The 22,441-nt window shown below is 46.5% G+C and overlaps 1 protein-coding gene across 3 annotated transcripts in view; it reads right to left on the reverse strand.

Moving 5' to 3' along the window:
* The window catches only part of tefu (Serine/threonine-protein kinase tefu), a 513,274-nt gene that overhangs the window by 103,746 nt on the left and 387,087 nt on the right, over window positions 1–22,441 (reverse strand). For all 3 annotated transcript variants that reach the window (XR_012895493.1, XM_075896220.1, XM_075896221.1), the window contains 4 exons: window positions 16,210–16,402; window positions 12,895–13,053; window positions 10,005–10,124; window positions 9,030–9,217 (listed from right to left, as the gene is read on the reverse strand). Coding sequence is in view for 2 of the 3 variants with exons in the window: in XM_075896220.1 (XP_075752335.1) it covers window positions 9,030–9,217; window positions 10,005–10,124; window positions 12,895–13,053; window positions 16,210–16,402 (660 nt within the window). In the remaining variant the exon portion in view is untranslated. The remainder of the gene's footprint in view (window positions 1–9,029; window positions 9,218–10,004; window positions 10,125–12,894; window positions 13,054–16,209; window positions 16,403–22,441) is intronic.

The following is a 22,441-nucleotide window of genomic DNA, read 5'->3' on the forward strand; positions in this document are numbered from 1 at the left end:
CGAAACTTGCTAACGGCCCAAACGACTGCTAGGCACTCTTTTTCGGTGGTAGAGTAATTAGCCTCTGCTTTTGTGAGACTGCGGCTCGCGTAAGCGATCACACGCTCTGCGCCGTTTTGCCATTGAACTAGAATGGCTCCAATTCCTACGGTGCTGGCGTCTGTGTGGATCTTGGTGTCGGCAGTGTCGTCGAAATGTGCCAGCACTGGAGCTGTCTCTAGTCGACTGCGTAGCTTTACGAAGGCTTGTTGTTGTTCTTCCATCCATACGAAAGGCACATCTGGCTGTGTCAGTCTTGTAAGAGGTTCCGTAATTTTCAAAAATCCTTCGACAAAACGGCGATAGTACGCACAGAGTCCGAGGAATCGCGTAACAGTCTTCCTGTCTCCAGGACGAGGGAAATCGGCAACGGCAGCCAATTTCTCCGGATCTGGTCGAACACCCCCCGGGCTCAGCACGTGGCCGAGAAACTTGAGTTCCTGATAGGTGAAGTAGCACTTTTTGGGCTTGATAGTAAGGTTCGCTCTCCTTATTGCAGTGAGGACACTTTTTAGCCTTGAAAGATGCTCGTCAAACGTGCTTGAAAACACATCATCCAAGTATACAAGACACGTCTGCCACTTTAGTCCAGCTAGTACAGTGTCCATCATGAGTTGAAATGTGGCGGGAGCGGAACAGAGACCGAAAGGCAGCACTTTAAATTTGTAGAGCCTGTCAGGAGTCACGAACGCGGTTTTCTCATGGTCGCCCTCGTCAACTTCAATTTGCCAGTACTCTGACTTAAGATCTAATGATGTAAAAAACTGGGCGTGGCGTTAGACCGTGTCTAAGGCGTCATCAATCCGTGGCAGGGGGTAAACGTCGCGTTTTGTGACTTTGTTAAGCCATCGGTAGTCGACGCAGAAGCGTAGTGTGTTGTCTTTTTTCTTTATTAGGACAACAAGTGACGCCCACAGACTGGTCGAGGGTTGAAGGACGTCATCATTCAGCATTTTTTGTACTTGACGCTTAATCACCTCTCTTTCCTTCGGGGACACACGGTATGGATGTTGGTGAAGAGGCCGTGCCGACTCCTCGGTAACAATGCGGTGTTTTGTAACGGTAGTACGTTGAACTTTAGATGCTGTGGAGAAGCAGTCCGAGAATTCCGTCACAAGGTTCAGCAGCCGCTCTTTTCGTGAATCTGGGAAGTCCAGATTAACGTGAATGCGGCTGCCCAGGTCAGCAGAAGATTTTGCTTACGGTGAAGTTGTATCCATTGCGCTGACACCGGAAAAGTTGGCGATTTCACTGAGGAAAACAACTGTGATGCCTCTAGGGACGTGCTGAAACTCGTTGCTGAAGTTGGTCAGCAAGACTCGAGAGTGTTTATTCTCTAACCGAACAAGGCATCAGGCTATGCAGATATTTCGTTTCAGCAGCAAGCAGGATATTTGCCTCTGCAATACCTTCATAGTCATTGAATTCATCGAAAACGTCGCAGGTTGCCAAGGTCAACACGCTACTCTTCGGCGGTAATGTGAGGTCATCGTCGACAATTCTCAAAGAATTGACGTAACTGTCGTGAGGGTTGTGCGCTAAAGTGTGTGCCGTAGAAAACGTCACCTGCGACTCTTGCAAGTCAATCACGGCTCCGTTATCATGCAGAAAGTCCAGTCCGAGAATCAGGTCCCTCGAGCAACTGGGCAGTATTACAAATTCTCCGAGAAAAAGGTCCCTTGCGGCTATGCTGCGCACTCTCACAATGGCCATTGTGCCTGGTCGCGAGAGTTAGGGCAAACCTCGTACGTGTAGGCCTATGGAAAGTGGGGCTTGGCGTAGTACGACCACTTCAAGCACTAGGCACTGCTGTTTGGCTTAGCATATGGTACCGAGGCGAGGCTAACGCTCAGGTAAACACGCCCGCTGTGGATGCCTAGGCACCAAAAAAGGCTACAGTCTGGCGATTCCTAAAGGGGATGCGAACAAAAAAGAGACCCTTTCCGGCGTGCATGTGACTCGGCCTCGCTGATTCTCGCAACCCCTGAGAACACGCGCCGCTCCACATGTGGCGCCATGTATCGCCTTGTGCCGTTGCCAGAGCACGGGAAAAGAAAAGAAGCGGCCATAAGGCGCAATGCCCACGAAATGGTCGCGGGCGCATCTCAGATCTCCACAACCTTAAAGGGGTACTGACATAAAACTGTGCGACTACAAGCTGCGAAAAAGTAAAGCATTTTGCCAAGAAGTGGCCCATGAACAAGCCTGAAAATGAGTGGGTCTCGTTCAAAACGCTCATGGGAGATACAGTAAAATCTCATAATTTTAACCCTCTTTAATTCGGAATTATGGTTAATTTGGCCACGGCGTCTGGTCCCGTCCAAAATGTACATCGTTCTATGACTAAAAACTCATTATTTCGGACAAATTCGGCCACGCTTCGGTTAATTCGAATGCCCGACTGCGGTCAAGTCACAACGAGAAAGCAGCAGCGAATTCTGTCTAACAATTCGACAGCGCACCTCAACAACTCTGGGATTGGATTGCGGCCTCGGTGATTCAAAGCTTCATCCATGCGTAGTACATCTCCAAGACACCCCCCCCCCCCCCCCAAAAAAAACAAAATAAAAAACACACAAGGTTGTTTAAACAACCAAAATGGAAGGCAGTGCATCGCTACTGTCATCAGCAATGGGCAACCCACGAATTTGCCTGTCCTTTTTTTTTTTTTTTTTGCACATCGAACACGTTTGCGTGACGGACGTTCGAGTTGGGTTGCTCACCTCTAATGTACTTTGAATTATTTATCTGTATATGATCTGTGCCATCTGCAGTTTTACTGTGCTATTTTTTGAAAAGTCGTTTTTTTTATTTCGTTTTTATCACTGTGCATTTTTTTTTGTGTGTGTGCTTGTGTTGTCTACTTCCTGCGCACGTGCGTGATCACCGCGCGAGCGACGCCGAGATGGCTTCCCCTCTGTCTCCTGCTGCCCCAACCACCCCAACTCCCGCACAAAGAATTTGGCTGCGAAGGTGAAAATATTGAAGGCGTTGCAAGTGGAAGCATCTCGAAAAGAAGTGATGAAAAAGTTCAATGTGAAGAAAAGCACGCTGAGCACTTATGTGAAGAAGGAAGAGCAGATTCTGCAAACGTATGACGAAGACATGTTTGGCGACCAAAGGAAGAAAGAGGCTTCGAATGGCAGCGCATCCCAAGCTAGAAGAAGCGCTGTTGCGCGTTTGCCTTGAGCGGCCCCCTTATCTGCGCACAAGCAGAGAAGTTTGCGGTGACCATGAACATTGACTCCTTCAATGCGTCAGAAGGATGGTTCGACCACTTCAAGAAGCGACACGGGCTGGTGTTTCGCAACGTGAGTGGTGAAAGAGGTGCGGTTAACGAAAGTGTTGTGCAGGACTGGCAGTCTGGACTATCCATGCACCTTTCTACGTACGAGCCGTGCAACAGTTTCAGCCCTGATGAGTAGAGGCCGAATTTTTAGGCACTAAAAAGGTGTATTTTCGGCGCCATAGACAGGCAGGTAAAACACCGTTTTAGGCCCTCAAAATCATAATTATAGGCACAACAAATTTCTACAAAAATTAAAATACTCCAAAACAATGACGTCGGTGACTTGTATCTACGGTGAGAAGCAAAAGAAAATGACATTGTTTAAAATAGCAGAAAGGTACCAACGATTGAACATAGGCATGCATTTCCTTTGAGATTCGCAGTATGTGGTCTTTTGTTTTATTGTCTAGCATTGTGTGTCAAGTGTCCACCATTCAATTAACACTCTCCTGAGTCTCTTTCGTTTTGTTGTGGCTGAGAAGGGCAGCAGAGGAGCAAATAACGAGACCACTGATACCTCAGAAGAGAGAGATGCTAAGTCCAATCGCATAAGACCGATTTCTACCCTAGCGGTGAACACCTTAAAGGGCTCCTCAGTAGGTTTGGGCATTTCGAGCTGACAAGCGTAATGGTGCACTGGGCACTCCGGATCATTCCTGTTAAGATTTGCAAAATTACATGTCACGAAAAAACGCTCGATTTATAATGAATAGCACTTGCCCTTATCGAGGGCATGTGCCCCAAGATGGAGAGAGTGACGTACAGCAAAGAATGGTCTTGTTTTTACAACGCTCCTTTACGTTGACATTGGTGGGCTGACGTCGCACACCATACGCTCTTCATCAAAACTTTGTTAAATGCTAGCTATATCTAGAAAAACAGATGAAACGTTGCCTGTCTCCTGATTATATTTGCATGCATTTTAAACGGTACCTCATTAAGAACGTAGCACGTGACAATACTCTACTTGGCATGTGCAATTTGTGTGTTCTGTTGTGTAGCATGAATGAGGAGTAGTTTGGTTTGGGTTAGCTGCTTCGTATCATTTTGAAAGCGAAGCGCAAAGACAAAGGGAAAATAAAGACGGCACTCTTTGTCTCTATGTCTTTCTTTTCCCTGTCTTTGCACTGCCCTTTCAAAACCAGTTTAATGAATGAAAGCTGAGAAAAATAATAAAACACGCGAACGGAATCTCAACTTGTTATTTTTTATTTCTGTTTTGAATAGCCTCGAGATGCTCTTCACTAATCAACCCTCGTTTCGCATCTGCCTCGGTGGACCAGTCACTATAGGGTGCTCCGCTGCTGACCCGAACGCCACGGGTTCGATCGTGGCCGTGGCGGTCACATCCAGATGGAGGCGAAAAAGTAGATGGCTGCGTGCAGTTGCACAGTGTCAGTGCACATTAAACACCAGACGGCCAAAATTTGCGGAGACCTCCACTACGGTGCCCCTCATATTCATATTGTGGATTTTTACGTAAAACCACACATACTACTACTACTACTACTACTACTACTACTACTACTACTACTACGACCCAATATCGCTTGCGTTTGTCTTCTTGTCGTTCTCGAGCCTTCGCCAACTCTGACAACGCTTAGCTTGTGTTTGGTGCCTCGTCTCTGACCGCAGTTTCAGAGGAGTGACATGTTGTATCGCGGTCACAAAACGTGATGCTTGCCAGCCTCTCCTAAAGTACACACACTGACTGAGCCATCCCACAGAAGCGGGTAACAGAGAGGGCCGAAACGACACATCGATGGCGTACACGCACGAGTAAGCTGGGGCACGTCGAGCGTGCATGACCTTGCTTACGCATGTTCTTCTTCGTGCGTATGCGTCATGTGATTTTCCAGTCCCGATACCAAAGAGAACAGGGAAGGAATGAGGCTCGCGATGGCTTCATGGAACGAGAGGCAGAGAATTCAAGCTTGCTTCTTCGCATCAAGCTTTGGTGGCTTGTAGCGAACCAATTTGAAAAATGACTGTCGTAGAATGCTTTTCATTGGGCACGCGAGAACTTCTAGTGTCTAACTACGACTTATTATGTGACCTAGAGAGGGACGCCTAAAAAGTAAATTACAAGCAAAACAAAAGCCGTGTGCATATATCATTTTTTACCCGAAGGCGCTGCAGCAGATGGGTTACAATGTCAAAGAAAACACGCCTTCATTGACACAACACACTTTGTTCTCTTCATAAGCCATTTCATTCTGTCATGAAACTAACAAAAAACAAATAATTAGAAAAATTATATCTGATATGACAATCTTAATTACCATTGCACAAAGAGGACTGTTTAGGTACATTCATTTTCAAAAGCGAGTTTTACCATGAAATGCTTGACATAGGAGCTTTAACCGCAGTTTAATTCGACGCAATAATAGTAATTCCCATCCTAGTTCATTTTTCATATTGTTACAGCTGTCATTTCTGAGCAATGGCTTAGAACAAACCTTGAATCCCTGTTCTGTATTTTTTCATGTTCGTCACTTGAAGACATATCACAAGGGATCTCATATGGAACAAGCATACTCAAGCATACGGTAAATGTATGCCAAATACACCGTTGATTGTAAACATGCCGGCGCCTGCCTCAGGCTTTGCTGTATAAAGTATAACAATTTGGCGACCTTCGCCACCACTGAATCAACAAGAGCATTCCATGAGTGGCCCTCCATGATTTTTCATTCGTTCTCCAGCTACCTGTGGCTGCCCCGAAAAACCTGCTCTTCCTTTCCCACAGCAACACCCTAGTTTTCAGGATGGTTCTTCGTTTCCTTCAGGGCAATGGACAGCTGTCTGTAGAAGGCGGTCGCCGCGTCTTCGGCCATAGATGTCACTTTTATTTTCGTACCCCATCTTTCTCTCCTTCTTCCCCTGCAGACAGTGAGACATGCTTCCACTTAAGGCTGCAGAAATAACATCTTTAGCACTTCTCATGCTCCACTTCCAATCGCTCGCAGCATGTCAGCTTAGTCTCCGTTGAACCTTACAGTGTTAAGAAATATCAATGTTGCCTTTTTTTAGATGAATAAAGGTTTCATAGCACGCTCGAACACACAGTTTAGGCTTCAATGGAGCTAATATAGGCACTCATTTAGAAAATCGGCATTTATATGCACTTAGAGGCATTTAGGCACGAACACCCAAAACAGGCATTTATAGGCACTACAAAACACCATAAAAGCGCTTCGTAACCTCTAATTCATGCTCATATATCAAAATGGCACGATAGGAACGCAAGGAACAGAATAGGCATTTGGCTATAATCCGGTCTCTACTGATGAGACAGCGCTGTTCTATAAGGCTCTGCCTGACAATACAATCGCGTTTAAGGAGACCCATGTGTCACAGGTCCCGTTAATTAGGGAGGCGATCGCCGGGCTAATTCCAAGGGCCGAAGTATCGGCCCCCCGAACCGCACCACGAAAGCGTGGACAATTTAGAAGTGGTCCTTTTTGGCGCGCCAGCGGACGCCGGCTGTGGCCCAAAGAACAAGTCAGAGCCGAGAGTTGATAAACAAAACAAAAATTATATTCTCAAAAATGGCAAATCAAAACAATACACAAGTATGCACACTCCACAATAGTTGAGTAGAATATGTCACCAATCAAACAACGTACTACACAGTACAATCAGCCTCACTCGAAACAACGGACACAGACAACAATACGCACTACAATGCAGTCGCATGCATTGAACAACCAAGACACTTAAAGACTAAAGAGATAGAAAACCTATTCAGTCCAAAGTTCTTGGAACAAAAGTCTGGATGATACTCTTCCGAGAATCACTCACTCAAAGTTCAGCGTTGTTGTCGTTCCGCTACCCCTGAAGTTTCTCTTCCAGGAAACCTCGCGTCTTCAATTGGCCACTCTCCAAGCTTCAAACTTCTTCGCCGGAAACACGTCGGCTTCACACACGCAGCTGTTGCCACGCGTCTTCGCTCGATAGCGGTAAACACACACTCTTGCCTGTAGCTCGAGTCGTCACCCCTCAGGTGGAAATCATCTTCTTCACCTGCTTTGTCTCTACGTACAAAACCTTCGCCGACTACACGGCGGAATCCCTACGCGCTCTGGCGCTAACTTCCGTCTTCTCCTGATCTCTCGTCTCGGCTGCTCGATTAAATACCTTCTGCGCGAGATTCCAGAAAGTTCTCATCATTTCGTCGGCGCGATGCGCAGCGAAGGCGGGGGGAAAGTGCGAGACGGTGCGAGGGCCGTCCCCGACGGGTGACTCAACCCGGCACCACCACGCCTCTTTCCTTCTAGAAATTTCGAGTGCTTGCTCGGCCGCCGATGTGGGGTGAGGAGGTTCGTCAGCGAAGCCACGCTTCCGAGAGGAGAGGGAGCGTGCCCGGGGAGCTTGTTTTCTTTTTTTCTCTTTTTCTTTTGACCTCGCGGCGTCACTCCGGCGTTTCGTCGCGGGAATTTGGTGGCGCGCCCTTTTTGAGCGCTCGTTCTGTGACACCATGCTTCGGTGGAAAACGAAGAGCGCGTGACTGTTCTTGTGGCTGCTAACATGACCAGCACAGAGCGACTGCCGCTGCTGGTGATCGGAAAAGGTGCGAAACCAAGATGTTTCAAGAATGTTAAGCAGCTGCCTGTCGACTACCGGTTCAACAGAAAGGCTTGGATGACTGCTGAACTCTTTCAAGCCTGGCTGCCCCAGCTCGACCGCCGCTTTGTGGCCAAGGCTTGGAAAGTGTTGTTCGTGCTACACAACTGTAGTGCGCACACGAAACTGTCCGAGCTCGAGAACATTGAGCCGCTATTCCTGCCTCCGAACACAACAGCTTCCCTGCAGCCGATGGACCAGGAAATCATACAGTTCGTGAAAAGCCGCTATCGACGGCAGGTACTCGAGCGGATGTTGCTCTAGATGGAGTCAGGCAAGCAGTACAAAGTAAGCTTGCTAAGCGCAATTCACACGCAGACATACGTGTCGAACAACACACCGCCTGCAGTAGTTGCAAACTGCTTTAGGCATAGCGGCTTCGTGCACGACGCTGCTGATCCGGGTGTGGTGGCCAATGAGGAAACCGGCCGCTATGTGAGCATCATGCCAGCTGATGTGCCCCTGGGCGACTACTTCACAATTGACAGCGATGTTGCCTTGGCCGGCACAGTGACCGACAGCGATATCGTCGCTGAAGTCTTGGGGGGGAAAGGGGAATCTGCTGACGAGGACCTAAGTGATGCTGATGAGCATCCACACCACACAATGACGGAGGCTGCGCATGCGTTGGCCATTTTGGAGGACATATACACGCTTTCCTCAGACAGTGTGCACGAACTAAGCCACCTGCAGGAACTTCGCGAAATTGTAACTTTGTTGCACATTGTGTCCGTGAAGCAAACCACGATCACAGACTTTTTAAGTTGAGAAATAATGGTCTGATGGTGTAGGAGACATTTTTCAAGTGTTTTACTCGTACTCGCGATAATTCGTACCTTCGGTTATTTTGCACATTCTCTCCGGTTCTGTGAAGTCTGAGTTAATGGGGTTTTACTGTATTATCTCAATTAGACGAGCCACACTCATCCAGAACGGTTCGAGCACAATTTAGCAAGGACTAGCTGTGCTCGTTCAAAAATGTTAAGGAGTCCAAGTACTTCTAGTCAAAGCATTGATGTAAAGCTGCAAAGCACAAGGACTCAATGAGTAAGCAAGTAACGGCAGCAATACTCACATGGATGTGCGCTTGCCTGACGACTCCAAGATGTGTGATGACTGCTGCAGCAGCTCTTGCTTGGCAATGAACTCAGGTGAGCGCAAGTACTGCTCAATGCTCTGCAACTGTGAGTCCGCAAACTGGGCCAACCTCAGATGGGCGGCCCACAGTGCTTCCTCTGCACGGCCCGACAGCACATGCACAGCCTGTCAGGGACAGAGAAGGGTGTCTCAGCAGGTAGGCAACCAAAGAATAAACTTCTATAGACTGTCACTACTACTGATGCTCAATGCATGTCATTGATTTTCATAAGATCAAAGACTTGTTGGAAAGTGTAAAAAGTGATGCTGCGTTGGTCACTGCTACCCCCAGTACAGGAAACACCAAAATCCCTGTGTCGTGCCATCTTTACTTTCATTCAGTGAGTAGAGATAGCTGAACTTTCAGCTAGACATGCAGTTGCTGCCAAAGTTAGGTGATGTTTTACACATGGCACACAGAACACTTCCAACTGCTGTAGAATTGAACATTCCCACTTGTTACTAATTCTATAGTAACAGGATTCTGTCTGTAACAAGATTTCATGTGAAATGTGAATGGTAATGTATATTATAAAATATATATCAGCATAAGCAGTTATGCTGGTACATTTGATGTATTACGTAAATAGCACATAGGTCCGACTTGTAGATCATGTTTTGATGACCACCAGCTGTGCTTAATGCTATGTTGTGCTTTGAGTGTTGTTGGCGTTCCTGAGCCCAAGTTTGCCCATATAACCATATAAACGGTAATGGCCACTTGATCATTGAAAGTCAGCTAAAGGTTAGTGCTTTTGAGTGATTTTTCATTCTATGAGGCCTTCAAATGTGTCCTCGTGGCAGAAGTTTTTTCTTTAGCTTTTATCAACAGCTATGTCAATGCACATCCAATGTCACAGCAAACGCTCTCCTTTGCGCAGTGCCAGCTTCAAGTCCATTGAAATAAGCTCACCTTGTCAAAATACTCCTTTGCAATGGTGTCGGAGCTCTCCAAGCGAGACCCGGCCAAACATTCTCCATATAGCTGCAGCACCTCGGCATATGCCCTTGTGACGCCGTCTGTGTTGTTCACCTGCCAAAAGCGTTCCTTGCATACTGTAGTATCATGAAAGACAGAGCAGCAAGTTGGAAATGCCTGCTTCTGCATCACGTCACCCTCAGCCATGGTTATTCTAGATGGAGGGATACACAGGTGCACACATGTGCCATTTTTCCTACCTTTCCATATTTGTTTTCTATATCAAGCAACATGCATGCATAAAAATAAACTGTAGTGAGGCACTACGTTACAAATGTGCATTTTCAGTTTTGCACACAACTACTTGCTACTTCAAATGTGCAAATACAAACAGGATCCACAATATGATAACCCCAAGACGCAATTTATGTTACGAGATTGCCAATTTTACCACATTTCTTGTTATGCGGTTTAATCCTAAATGGCAAACGTCATGTGCAGTGGCCGCCTCGTTCAAGTAGATGAGAAATGACGAGAAAACAGGTTTATATAAAACAAGATTATATGAAAAGTAAGATCCAATTTACGTCGGTTTTCAATATAGGACTGAAAATTAGTATTCAGAAGCTGCACTACGTCTCAATATATATGAAATGAGCAACACAGATCTGGCTTTCTATATTTCTTACTGAACCAACTAGTGTACTGAATGTCGTGTGACAAACATAAGTCCACACGAGCAAGTTCTCATGGCATAGACAGTACCACATAAATTCTACAGCACTTCCGATTTGTTTCTGTGTTGTCAAGTTTTGACACTCACTGTAAGGCATAACTTCACTCGGATGGTACGCTTATTGTTTTCTTTCTACTACTACAACAACATATTACAACACACACTACTACAGTTGAACCTGCTTATAACAAAACTCCACATAACAAAATCATCGATATAATGAAGTTTTTCTGTTCCCCGTCGTTACTCGATAGAAGCACATGTATTTGCGACCTCTGTGTAACAAAGTGACGGGAGGAGACAACTTTGGTATAACAAATTTTCGCCTCGAACAGTCTAAGACTTTTGCTCCGGATTTTGTCATTTTGGCCCAAGCATGCATCTTCCATGCTTGCCCCACTGCCGACGAAGCGTGAAGCGGCGGCAGCACGCTCGCGGTTTCGGTGACTCCCAGGCAATAGCAAGTGCTCATTACTGCACGCGGGTGTGCGCGAGGCGGGCAGGCGGGCCTGCGCCCCATGAACCGGCACTGTCGCCATTCTTGCCGCCACGGGTGCATGCGCTGTGTCCTTTCCCTCCAAACAAACAACGAACAAACAGAAAATTCTACTTTTGCGTTGGCAGTGCCATGCTTCTAGTTGGCGTCACATATGTGGGGCCGCGCTAGATATGGAGAGCGCTTAACTGAATAGTTTTCCGTGGTATACATGTCGTTCGCTCTTAGTTTTTGAAGCCATGCGCGCATGAATGGTTTTGCTGTGTGCACATGGTATGGCCGCCGATGGCCTCGCTTTTTTTTTCGTATGTACTTTCAACTTCACTTTTTTTTTAATGCAAACAACTGTATCGTCACTAGGAAGCTTTCAAAAAGCGTACCGCAAGCTTTTGCGTTGCGCATGCATTATAATGCTAACCGCTGTTCACCTTTGCAGTCCGCCTGAAAAAAAAATCCGAAACCGCCTGTGGCCCGCAAAATCCCTTTGTGGTGAGTGAGCGTGCATTAGCATCTGCGGGGCCAAACACTATTTGAAAACTCTTATGGCACCCACACGCAAACGCTACACCCGCTAACTTAAAAAACGCTATTATAAAACTTCCTACTACCGAGGGAATGTCAGATTAGGCGCTGACAGAAACTATGCAAGACTACGGTGACAATGACAAATCTTCGGAGGTCAACTCGTTGCGCATTTATGTTTGCGTCACAAGTTCGAGGGACCGAAGCCTTAGCGATTAGCCGATTAGCTCTGGCAACAATACGACGGGGCGTTGAATGAAATGTAATGAATGCGAGAGCAACAAATTGTAATGTTATACGAAGTATGTCTGACAGCCAACTCTTTTGGATTCGATGGAACTCCTACAAAACGCTGGTGTAAGCAAATACAGCCGCTCCAGAGAGAAGTGCTCTCTTCACACAGTTTATTCGTGTTGAAAGAGCATTAATGCTTGTCGAGATAGCACGCACACCAGCGATCGCGACAGGCCCCTTAAAATCAAAGTTTACCGTTGCCAATTGAGCGACCCCTTTGCCCCTTCTCCGCGTTTTTTCAAGCTCGTTCAATAAGGGTGGCTTCCTTCCTGCTTGAGCATTCGACAGCAGTTCTAACATGCAGTAGGATGTTATCATACGCACCCTCCTGGTAATAGAGATGGTCTGGTTCATTTGATCTCTGCTACAGCCGCGCTCACGTGCTATTACTTGCTCGTAAAAGTTATGATGCGCAGGGGTATGTCATCAATTTTAAGTTCTTACAGAAAACGATGGTGAAGGCAAAAGGCCGCAAAGATTGTGCATATAATTGCTATCGCAATAATGGTGCATTGTTTTACCGCTAAATAAGTGTTTTGGGTTAGCTTTGGCTTCAGTTCCCCTTTTGTTTAATTTGTGCATTTATTTTTCGAATTTTTGTACTGAACCTGCATATAACGAAATCCTCTGTATAACGAAATTTTTCAGAAATTTGTCAAATTTGTTATATCCAAGTTTAACTGTATTCATGCAATAAATGCTGTGATTAGGCTGATGATCAGGGATGGACAAGCTCATGTCAACTACAGAAAAATTGCTGTAAACCGCAAGAGTTGCACTATGAAAGCAAACCCCATTGAGAGGCTCCTGCCTTGCAGCCAGTGGAGATGGAATACCTCATGCTGTTGGCTCAGCTGCCTCAGCAGGGTCCACAATGTGTGCTGGGCTTGGGTGCAGTCGCCCTGTGCCAGCTGGATTCGAGCCTCCTCCAACAGCCACCGACTTGCCTCACCAGGGGCACAGCACTCCAGCTGCCGGAGGGCTACACGTGCCAGCTGCAAGGTCACAGCTTTCACTAAATTTAGCTGACTGGCTTGTACCTCAACATCATCATCAGTCTGACTACATCCCCTGCAGGGCAAGGTACCCTCCCATGTTTCGCAAATTAACCCAGTGCTTACTGCAGCCATGTTGTCACCACAGACTTCGTAAGCTTTTGCACTCTGTTCTCGGCACCTGCCTGGCAAAGCAACATGGCTGCAGCGATCCGCAGTCAGGCACCGCTAAACAAGTTTTTTTGCAGCCGATTCACACACGTGTTGTCTTACTACATTATGTGCCATCTGTAAAAAAGTAAGCAAACTTCTTTTACTTGCGCTTTGAGTTGTTTAATTACGGACCAGAACAGACGGATGATGAAAAAATAAAAAGTTTCAGACTGCAAACGATCAATTTCATATGCCCACCTAACTCTCTGCCTCCCTCTGGAGCACTTTTTTTTTTTTTGGCAATCCAGTCTGTTACTATTATTGGCCAGCGGTTAGCGTGCCTCAAGCCATGTGTCCTATTGATGCAGATTTCTTCTTGGTTTTGACCAAGATGTTCCAACACGTGTTTATTGTTCTAACAATGTGCATATACAAGCAGGCGACTTTGAGATTCAGATTTGAAATACTGAGGAGTAGAAGTGGCATAAAAAAAAAACTGGCATATAGTTTCTTTTTTTAGTGCTTCAGAACTGTTCTCCACTGCTCCGAATTATTGGCAGAAACTATTTAGATGTCAGCCATCGCATTAGCACTTGCAATTACGTGACACATACATGCATGAGTAATTGAACAAAATGTGGCGTGCCCCGTGACTAGTGCTAAAAGCCTTTACTTAAATCTCAATACGCTTTTCCGCAGGGCAGTAGTGTACTGTGGCAAAGATGGCTTAAGCAGCAATTTGCACAAGTTAGAAGCATGGAAACTTGGGCGTGTTGCTAGGACATGACTGAATGTACGAACAGCACAACTTAGTAGTACTCACAGCGTAAGTGCAGAAGCAAGAAACAAGGACTGGAAAGAGCGCTGACTTTCAACCATGATTTATTAGTGGAGTGGAGTACACATATAGGTGAAAAAATGGGGATGCATAAAAGGGTGCAGTTAACCACTGCGACACATTGTCAGCAAAACTCTTGTCATTAATTCATTAAGCTGGAAATCGGTACAAGCTTAAGCTGTGCACCGGTTTTTAACTTGATCAACAAGTGACAAGAGTTGACATGATATGACATGTGGGGTTTAACGTCCCAAAACCACCATATGATTATGAGACGCCGTAGTGAAGGGCTCCAAAAATTTTGACCCCCTGGTGTTCTTTAACATGCACCCAAACCTGGGCACACGGGCCTACAACATTTCCACCTCCATAGGAAATGCAGTCGCCGCAGCCGGGATTCGATCCTGCGACCTGCGGGTCAGCAGTTGAGTACCTTAGCTACTAGACCACGCGGCAGGGCAAGTGATGAGTTTTGCTGACGATGTATTGCAGTGATGGTTAATTGCACCCTTTTACGCATCCCCATTTTTCCACCTATATATGTACACCACTGCACTATTAAACCATTCTTGAAAGTCGGCACTCTTTCCTGTCCTTGTTTCTTGCTGCTGCAGTTACGCTGTAACTAATACTAGGTTGTGCTGTTCGTATATTCAGGCACAGGTTAGACCCAGGCCGAGAAATTTTTGAACCACTAGATCCCCCACCCCCTTTTTCTATTCGCGCACGATGGGGTTAAGTTTAGGACAGAACTTCATGGCTCTCTTGCAAGGTAAGTCGACCGGATAAAGTCACAACAGAGCTTGGCCTGGCATCGGCAAAGGATATCTATCGGCAAGACGATGCAGCTTCAAGTCAGAAAATAGTTTTATGTGCCGTTGCTATGGCAACCAATGTGGTTGCTGGCAGCGCTAGCATTCGCAGCATGTCGAATTTGTTCATGCGTGGAAAACGAGGCATACACTTCCAACTTTACTTCCTAACACACTATAACTGCGTTCGTTGACAAGGAAATTCATATTTCCTGCAAAGCATTGGTGGCTACAGCAACACATTTCTATCACGAGGTTGCTTGGTCCCACTGATAGGTATTCACTGAGGTCAGTGGACCAATGGGTGACTGGCATTGTTACTTTGCCGGGTCGATCACGTCTAGCGATTATCCAGAACTAATGAATATATATATCTTACACCATGGTTTGGGATTACGACCTGCGTGCTTGGATTGATTGATGATGCTTAACTGCAGGTGACCAACATGGCCGCCATTGCTTGCTAACTTAGCGCAACTAAGATAATGTTGAGGATGGTCGCGCATTTTGGTACAGTGTGGTGCAATTTCTGTAACTTTCATTGTTTTGGTGCAGCTGTTGTGCCCATGAGCATATTGAAAATCTGAAGGGGCCACTGTAAATTAGACATTGTCTGTGTAGGTTTTTAGGAAGTTCGAATAGTAAAATTGCAGAGCGAATTCAATAGCGAACACTGTTTCAAAAATATTGAAAATTTCGAATACTTGCACATCCCCACAAAAAAGCTTTATAGAAACAGATATTTATTGTACTTTCTCAGTCTTAAAAGTATTTTTAAGTAAAAAAATTGTAAACCAAATATGAAGGGGAGCTGAAAAATCGCTTCAATTATTTTGTGAAATGAAAATATGAATGAAAGCATGTGACAAGCGACAGCGAAATTCTGAAAGTGCCCTGATGAAAAAATGAAGCCCACATACACTTATTATTATAAGCTAAAGTGGCAACTCTGTTGAGTTTGTACATTTTCATCATGCACAAAGGGCTACACACACAGGAGGAAGACTTTTGTTCCTCCTTACCATTCCTGAAATCCCCTAGCACATGCACATTATGCACTTCGTGTATCATGAGAGATTTTTTTGCGTACACTTTTTGCTTTCCTGACAAGGCTGCCAAGTTGTTTGCTTCACAAGCTCGCAAGGGGAAAGCGCACTGTACATGCTTGCATCTGTAACACGATAGTGGCACCAAACAAATGTACTCATACAGTGTAGTGACATGAAACGGGGCTTTTGTACCACGTCAAGGCCTCTCTTTTGCTGGCGAGCTGAAATTTCCTATCCTGGCATGGAAGAGTGCCAACAAAAGGAACCCCTACATACTTAGATTTTGTGAGAGCGACTCACTCACCGCCAAACGCTGGTTGATCCGTGCCTGCCCTGCATATTGTGCCAGTATGGTGGTGCGGGCAGCCTCTGCCTGGGGGTTCTTCAGTTGGCCAAGCACCACACCCTGCAGCCACAGCACTGGCTCCGCTATGTCGAACTGCACTGCCGGCTGCGCTGCTCTCTGCTCCCACCTGGCCAGCAGGTCGTCCTCCATCCTGCACCATTTTTATTTCAATGAGTGGGGCATAGAAGAACTGAAAATTCAAGTAAAGTGTGTTGTGAAAGCTACTGTAAAAACTTGGTATAGTCCGAGTTTTTTTCTAGTTTTATAATGTAAAATTTCGGTCCTGGACTATATGCGGATCCGGATAACTTTCAGTCGAGAATTCACAGCTTTGGCAGGTCGCAGCGCTATCATCATCATCGTCGTTGCATCATCATCATCATCACCATCATCAGGCCTATGTGTTAGTGCAGTGGTTCTCAAATGGGAGGTCCAGGAAGCCATACCTAAGATTCTAAAATCCCCAAAACCCTCACCCCCTTTTTTTTATACGTTTCAATATTTTTTACCTATGCTTCTCTGTTTAATTGCAACTGTGCCATATATTGATGAACTGTTTGAAATGAAGGGGCACATTTGATGTTTTTGGTAGAAACAAAAGTCACTTGTTTCACGCTCCAGTTTTGTGAATTTACCTACGTATCCCCCCTCCCTGTGCTCCTAGGGGTCCCCCATCACTTGCACCAGTCCACAATGGGTGCCCGACACATTCATGGCTGAGAACCACTGTGTTAGGGAGTGCTTAGCATTAGTAATACTTCCCGACAACTATGTAAGGACTGTTCAAGTGGTATTCGGCTGCCTATAAAAGCAATGTGATCTCTGCTGTCAAAACCATTGGCACCTGCACTGCAGCGTGACGGTTAGGCGTAGACGAGCAACACATTCGTAGTTAGGGAAAATGGAAGGAAGCCCTCTTGGTGTGCAATAACCCGAGAAGTTCCCAGGGCTGAAAAAGAGAGTGTTTTCTATAGTTGGATGGGAATTGAGGCTTCGGGAGGAATAAAGCTCCCATAGATCCTTGTGCTTGACACTTTTCACTTTTTTGTGCCACCTCCGTGAAGCAACTGCTGCACAACTCCTGCACGCTAAGGACGTCATTGTCACGAGAGGACATTCTGGCTGCAGCCACTTGATGCATGCCTAAATAAGCTATTTAACGACACCATCAATGGCATGTGTATGGAGGGCTGGAACTGACCCCTGCCAGAAGGCTGAAACAGGCCTCACCAGCAATGCTGCACCCATGGCTCACCAAAGCTTGGGTCTGCATTCCCAAGGCGCTCGCTTATTGTGCCCTCAAAAAGAGCTCAATTTTGAAAGTCCTTGATAGAACTGAAGACGAGGTGCTATGAGAGTGTGTGAATGAATGTTCTTAGTTTCGGCTTTCCTCGGGCTATATTAAGAGTGAAAACATTTTTCTCGTATTTTCAATTTTTGAAATACACCTCGTACTATATGGGGGTTCGAACTACATATGCACGTTTTTGCTAGGTGTGGAACTGAAACTGAGCTAAAAATTCACCTTGTCTGCTTCTACTAGTGTTTTGTCTTCTGTGCAGTCTGAAAATTATTTCAAGGACAAGACAATGAACAATAGGCAATTTGCAGTTACTCTTGACGTCGTTTCAACTATGCTACTGTGGCAATCGTACAGCTGAGCTTCCGGGCAGGCAAATGCTTTTTCACTTTATTGTGCATTCCTCTATGCACAGAATGAGACAGATGATATAGGTAAGTTGTTAGTGATCTCGGTATGAAGAGTAACACCCTCTAGATAACTCTTGTAGCTGTGCTAGCCCCGAGGAGTTGAAAAGTTGTTGAAGTAGCAAAAGCTGTATTGCTGCAAATCCTGTTAAAATAAAAACATCTGAAAAGACTTAGCTGCACAAGTGTACCACCACATAAAATCAAGAAAGGCGGTAAAGAATGCCTCTTGTTCTGATATTTGGACATGTAACTCAAGTGAATATCACTGTTTACGATTCTTGGCTTTTGTCACAATATGGCTGTTCAATCCTTCACTAGCATGCACTGTGTGTGTGCCCACTACAACAAAAACCCATTGGTTTCTGTAGCCGGCAATTTACTAGACATGATAGTAAGGCTTCACTTTGACCGGCGTGTTGTTGGCCACTTGGAAACTGGTTGTTTTTGACAACGTTTCATCAAAGGCAGCACATTATTTAATATTTATTGTTTACTTTATATGTTTCTGCTAAGAGGACATGGTTGTCCATTGTTGGAGCTGTTTGTGTGTGTAAGTGTCAGTTTGTTTAGTGGCGAAAGGTATACGTTTTTGGCACTTTTGAAACCTGAAAACCCACACAAGCCCATTTGTCACGGCTGAATCAGTGAGCCTACAAGCCACTGAGTAGGCTGATTTTCCTCGTCACATTCTGCCAAACAAAGCAAAGACAAATCCCTGAAGACAGTGCTTATTTTGCTAGGCACACGGAAAAAAGTTTGAGAGCTGATGGGGGTGCGAAAAATGTTAAGTTGCTCTTCACGCACTTGTGTGCACTGAAGTTTTTCACACATGTAGTGGCGGCGTGTGCCGCCGGTGATAGAACGACTAGACAACGGAACAAAAGCCCCTTTATTCCAACTTGCGCATGCTTATATACATAAACAACACTGGCGCCACCAGCGGCAGTGATCGTCAAACCGAAACCAAACGGACCAATATACAACACATTCCCTTCCTTAAAAACAGCTATATGGATTAGTGATTTAGTAGTTTAGTGTGTTAGCACATATGCAAAAAAACACTATACAAAAATAAAACCTGTACAATGAACGTAACTATTTAGTACTACAAAATCACACAGTTTACAAAAGGAATCCACCGCACTGGATACCTCCGTTTCATTCACTTTAGCACAACTTCTCTTGCTACACCTAGTAGCCATAACGCTCTGTTGGTAGTCTCTTTCTTGGTGGTTGCACCCTGCGTTGTGCGACTGCTCCTGGAGACTTGGCTGACTGCGTCGCAGCAGGCGACCCGTGCGCCTGCACAGCCGAAAGAGACGTAGGTGCCTGTGCAGCGTACGCAGAAGACGTGGGTGCCTGTGCAGCGTACTCAGAAGACGTGGGTGCCTACGCAGCCGAAGGAGCAGCAGCTGAAGTCCTGGTAGTTATCTATAGGGTGGGGCCCCCGCATGGAGGCAGAGATCCTCCCCCACTAGCTGTACCGTTTCCTCCCCACGTATAAACGGTGCTAGAGGCTCGTGGCACCTTTGAGAACTTGGATGCATTCCACGTTTTGCCGTCAGCCAGGCGAAAAGGAGATGATCCCTTCCTGCTGATCACTTCTCTTGGGTGGCTGAATTCTAGGTTGCCTTTAAATCTAGTTGTGGGTTTCTTCACTCTGACGAAGTCACCAACGTTAACTCTGGTTTCTTTGCAGCCCTCCGAGCGTCCGTGTATCGTTGCTGCTCTGTTGCTTTTGCTTTACCCGCTCACGTAAGCGCCGGAGTTCCGAGTTAATGTCATCAAAGAAGGTTACCGACGGATGCCCGACGACATCCAACCGAGTTCTTGGCAGCCGCCCGTGTAGCAGAAGAGCTGGAGCCCTTGCCGTTGTAGCATGCGGTGTGCATCGGTAAACACACAGATACTCTGTTACCGCCTGGTGCAAAGGTCGCTGCTCAAGAACCGCCACTTGAATGAAGCTTTTTAATACTCTGTTAAAGCACTCCACTTGGCCGTTTGGTTGTGGATAGTATACGGACGAATGTTTGACCTAGATGCCGCGATCTTGAAAAAATACCTCCGACTCCCGAGAAGTAAACTGTGAACCGTCATCGCAAATAACCTCTTCTGGGTAGCCTTCGCGCGCGAACACAGCGACTAAGAAGCGTATTACTGTGCTGGTTGTCGTCTCGCTACAGAAATGCACTTCGGGCCATTTGGAATAATATTCTACAACCGTGATTGCATATCTGCAATCGTAGGGCGCCCTCTCAAATGGGCCTACAATATCCATGCCGAGTTTGAGCCACGGCAGCTCTGGAAAGGGGACCAATTGCAAGGGTGTAGCTCGCACCTTGACTCTCTTGTCTGCTTCCTGGCATATGCTACACATCTGGATAGCTAGCTCGACTTGGCGGTCCATGCACGGCCACCAATACTTTTCTCGCAGCCGCGCTTTTGGTCGCACCACTCCGGGATGCGACTCGTGCTGCAGCGATTACCTGCTGCGTGAGTGACATGGGAACCAGAAGCCGTTCACCACGCAAGATAAGATTGTCTACCACAGAAAGTTCGTCCCGTACTTTGAAGAATGGCTGAAGCTCGGCCGATAACGATTTGTGTGCAGGCCACGACAATTGCACATAGATTTTGCTTTGTTGCAGTGTGCTATCTTGCAATTGGGACTGCTCAAACTGTTCTCTGGTAAAGCAGGAAGGAATTTCAAGAACTGATACAACCTCGTCAAACAGCGTTTCTTCTTCCTGGAAAGAGGACACGGGCAGGCGCGAAGGTGCGTCCGCCACTTGGTTTTGCAACCCCTTGCGGTACTCGACTGTATAGTTGTACCGTAGTAGGCGCTCTGTCCATCGCGCTACCCGCAAGGGGCGCCTTCCTGTTCCTTGGGTTGAAAGCAATGCCACCAAGGCTTGATGATCAGTGAGCAACGTGAAGTGAAGGACCCAAAAGTACACGTGCCACCGCTCGCACGCCCAAACACAGGCCAACGCTTCCCGCTCTCCTACCGAATATTTCCTCTCAGCTGGCGAAAGTACACGAGACGCGAAAGCAACAGTGTGCAGTTTATGTCCGTCCACCTGCTGTAGGACCGCTCCAACTCCACACTCTGATGCGTCCGTCGACACTAAGACTGGAAGAGATTCATCGAACATTCTCAGTATAGAGCTAGATGCCAGCGCGTCTTTGGTCTTTCTGAAACTAGCGTCTACCTCGTCAGACCAAACGAATCGCTGCCCCTTTCTTAGCAGGACACGCATTGGTTCAACCATGTCAGCGAAATTGGGAATAAACCTAGAATAGTATTCGACCGATCCCAGAAATGATCGAAGGCCTGCTGGATCCGTAGGCGTTGGAGTGTCTCGGATGGAAGCAACCTTTTCCTTCAATGGCACAATCCGATTGCCTCTATTCGCTCTATCACGTCCATTTTTTCCAAGCGGCGCAGTTATTCCGAGACTCGTGGCTGCATTGAGAGCGGAAGGCGCCCGAGTTTTGAAGCAGCTGGCTGAACTGTCGACCGTGTTTTGATGCAATGAACAAAACCCTTTGCGATGCCAAGTCCTGGATTGAAAAGAGCGCCAAACTCTTCAACTAATTCTGATGGAAGGTGAATGGACTGCTCCGCTTCTGTCATGACTGCGGTCTGCTCCGTTCGAGCGCTAGTTTGCACCGCTGTCGTTTCACGGCACAGTAGTGACGACCCATCGATCTGCAGACTGAGCGCCCTAACTGCATCAATACTCAAAAGCGAGGTACCTTGTTCAACGACATAAAAAAGAAGCTTTGTTGTGCAGTTATTGTACGTGACATCAGCAAAGAAGCAACCACACACTGGAATGGGTTTCTTCGAAAAGTTCAGTAGTCTAATTCGAGCAGCTGAAAGCTGCCGACCTGCAAAATACTGCCTAAATAGGTCATGCGTCAAAATCAATACTGATGACCCTGAATCCATGAGGAAAGTTAACTTCGTTTCCCCAACTGCTACCGATACGTAGATTGCGAGACGAGTGGATGTCGTCACGGCAAGAATTCTCAATACTTCTGTTATAGAACTTTCGTCGTCTAGTTCACGAACAAGAGCGGCGTTTCTGTTGTAGACTGAGCGAAAATGACCCATAATACCGCAACCATGACACCGCTTGTTTTTGGCGGGGCAGCGGAATGAAGATGCGTTGTGCCGACGTGAACCGCAGCGGTAACACTGGGCCTGTTGGCTGCGCGACCGCTTCGAGGGGTCGCTGGCAGAAGATGCGGGAGGAGGGGTGTTTTCGCGAGCATTTATGCTTCGGACATCTGCAGTAGCAAATTCTTTGCAATCATTGGTTGCCTGCTCAAACTGCGTCGCTATTAGTACAGCTCGAGCGAACGAAAGAAAAGACCCTTCAAGCAGCAACTGCTCGCGCAAGTTCCGAGATAATATGCCCACAACGGACTGGTCACGCAAGGATTCTCCCTGAGAAGGAAAGGAGCATGTAGC

This window comes from Rhipicephalus microplus, chromosome 5 (assembly GCF_043290135.1).
Source record: "Rhipicephalus microplus isolate Deutch F79 chromosome 5, USDA_Rmic, whole genome shotgun sequence".
Lineage (NCBI taxonomy): Eukaryota > Metazoa > Arthropoda > Arachnida > Ixodida > Ixodidae > Rhipicephalus > Rhipicephalus microplus.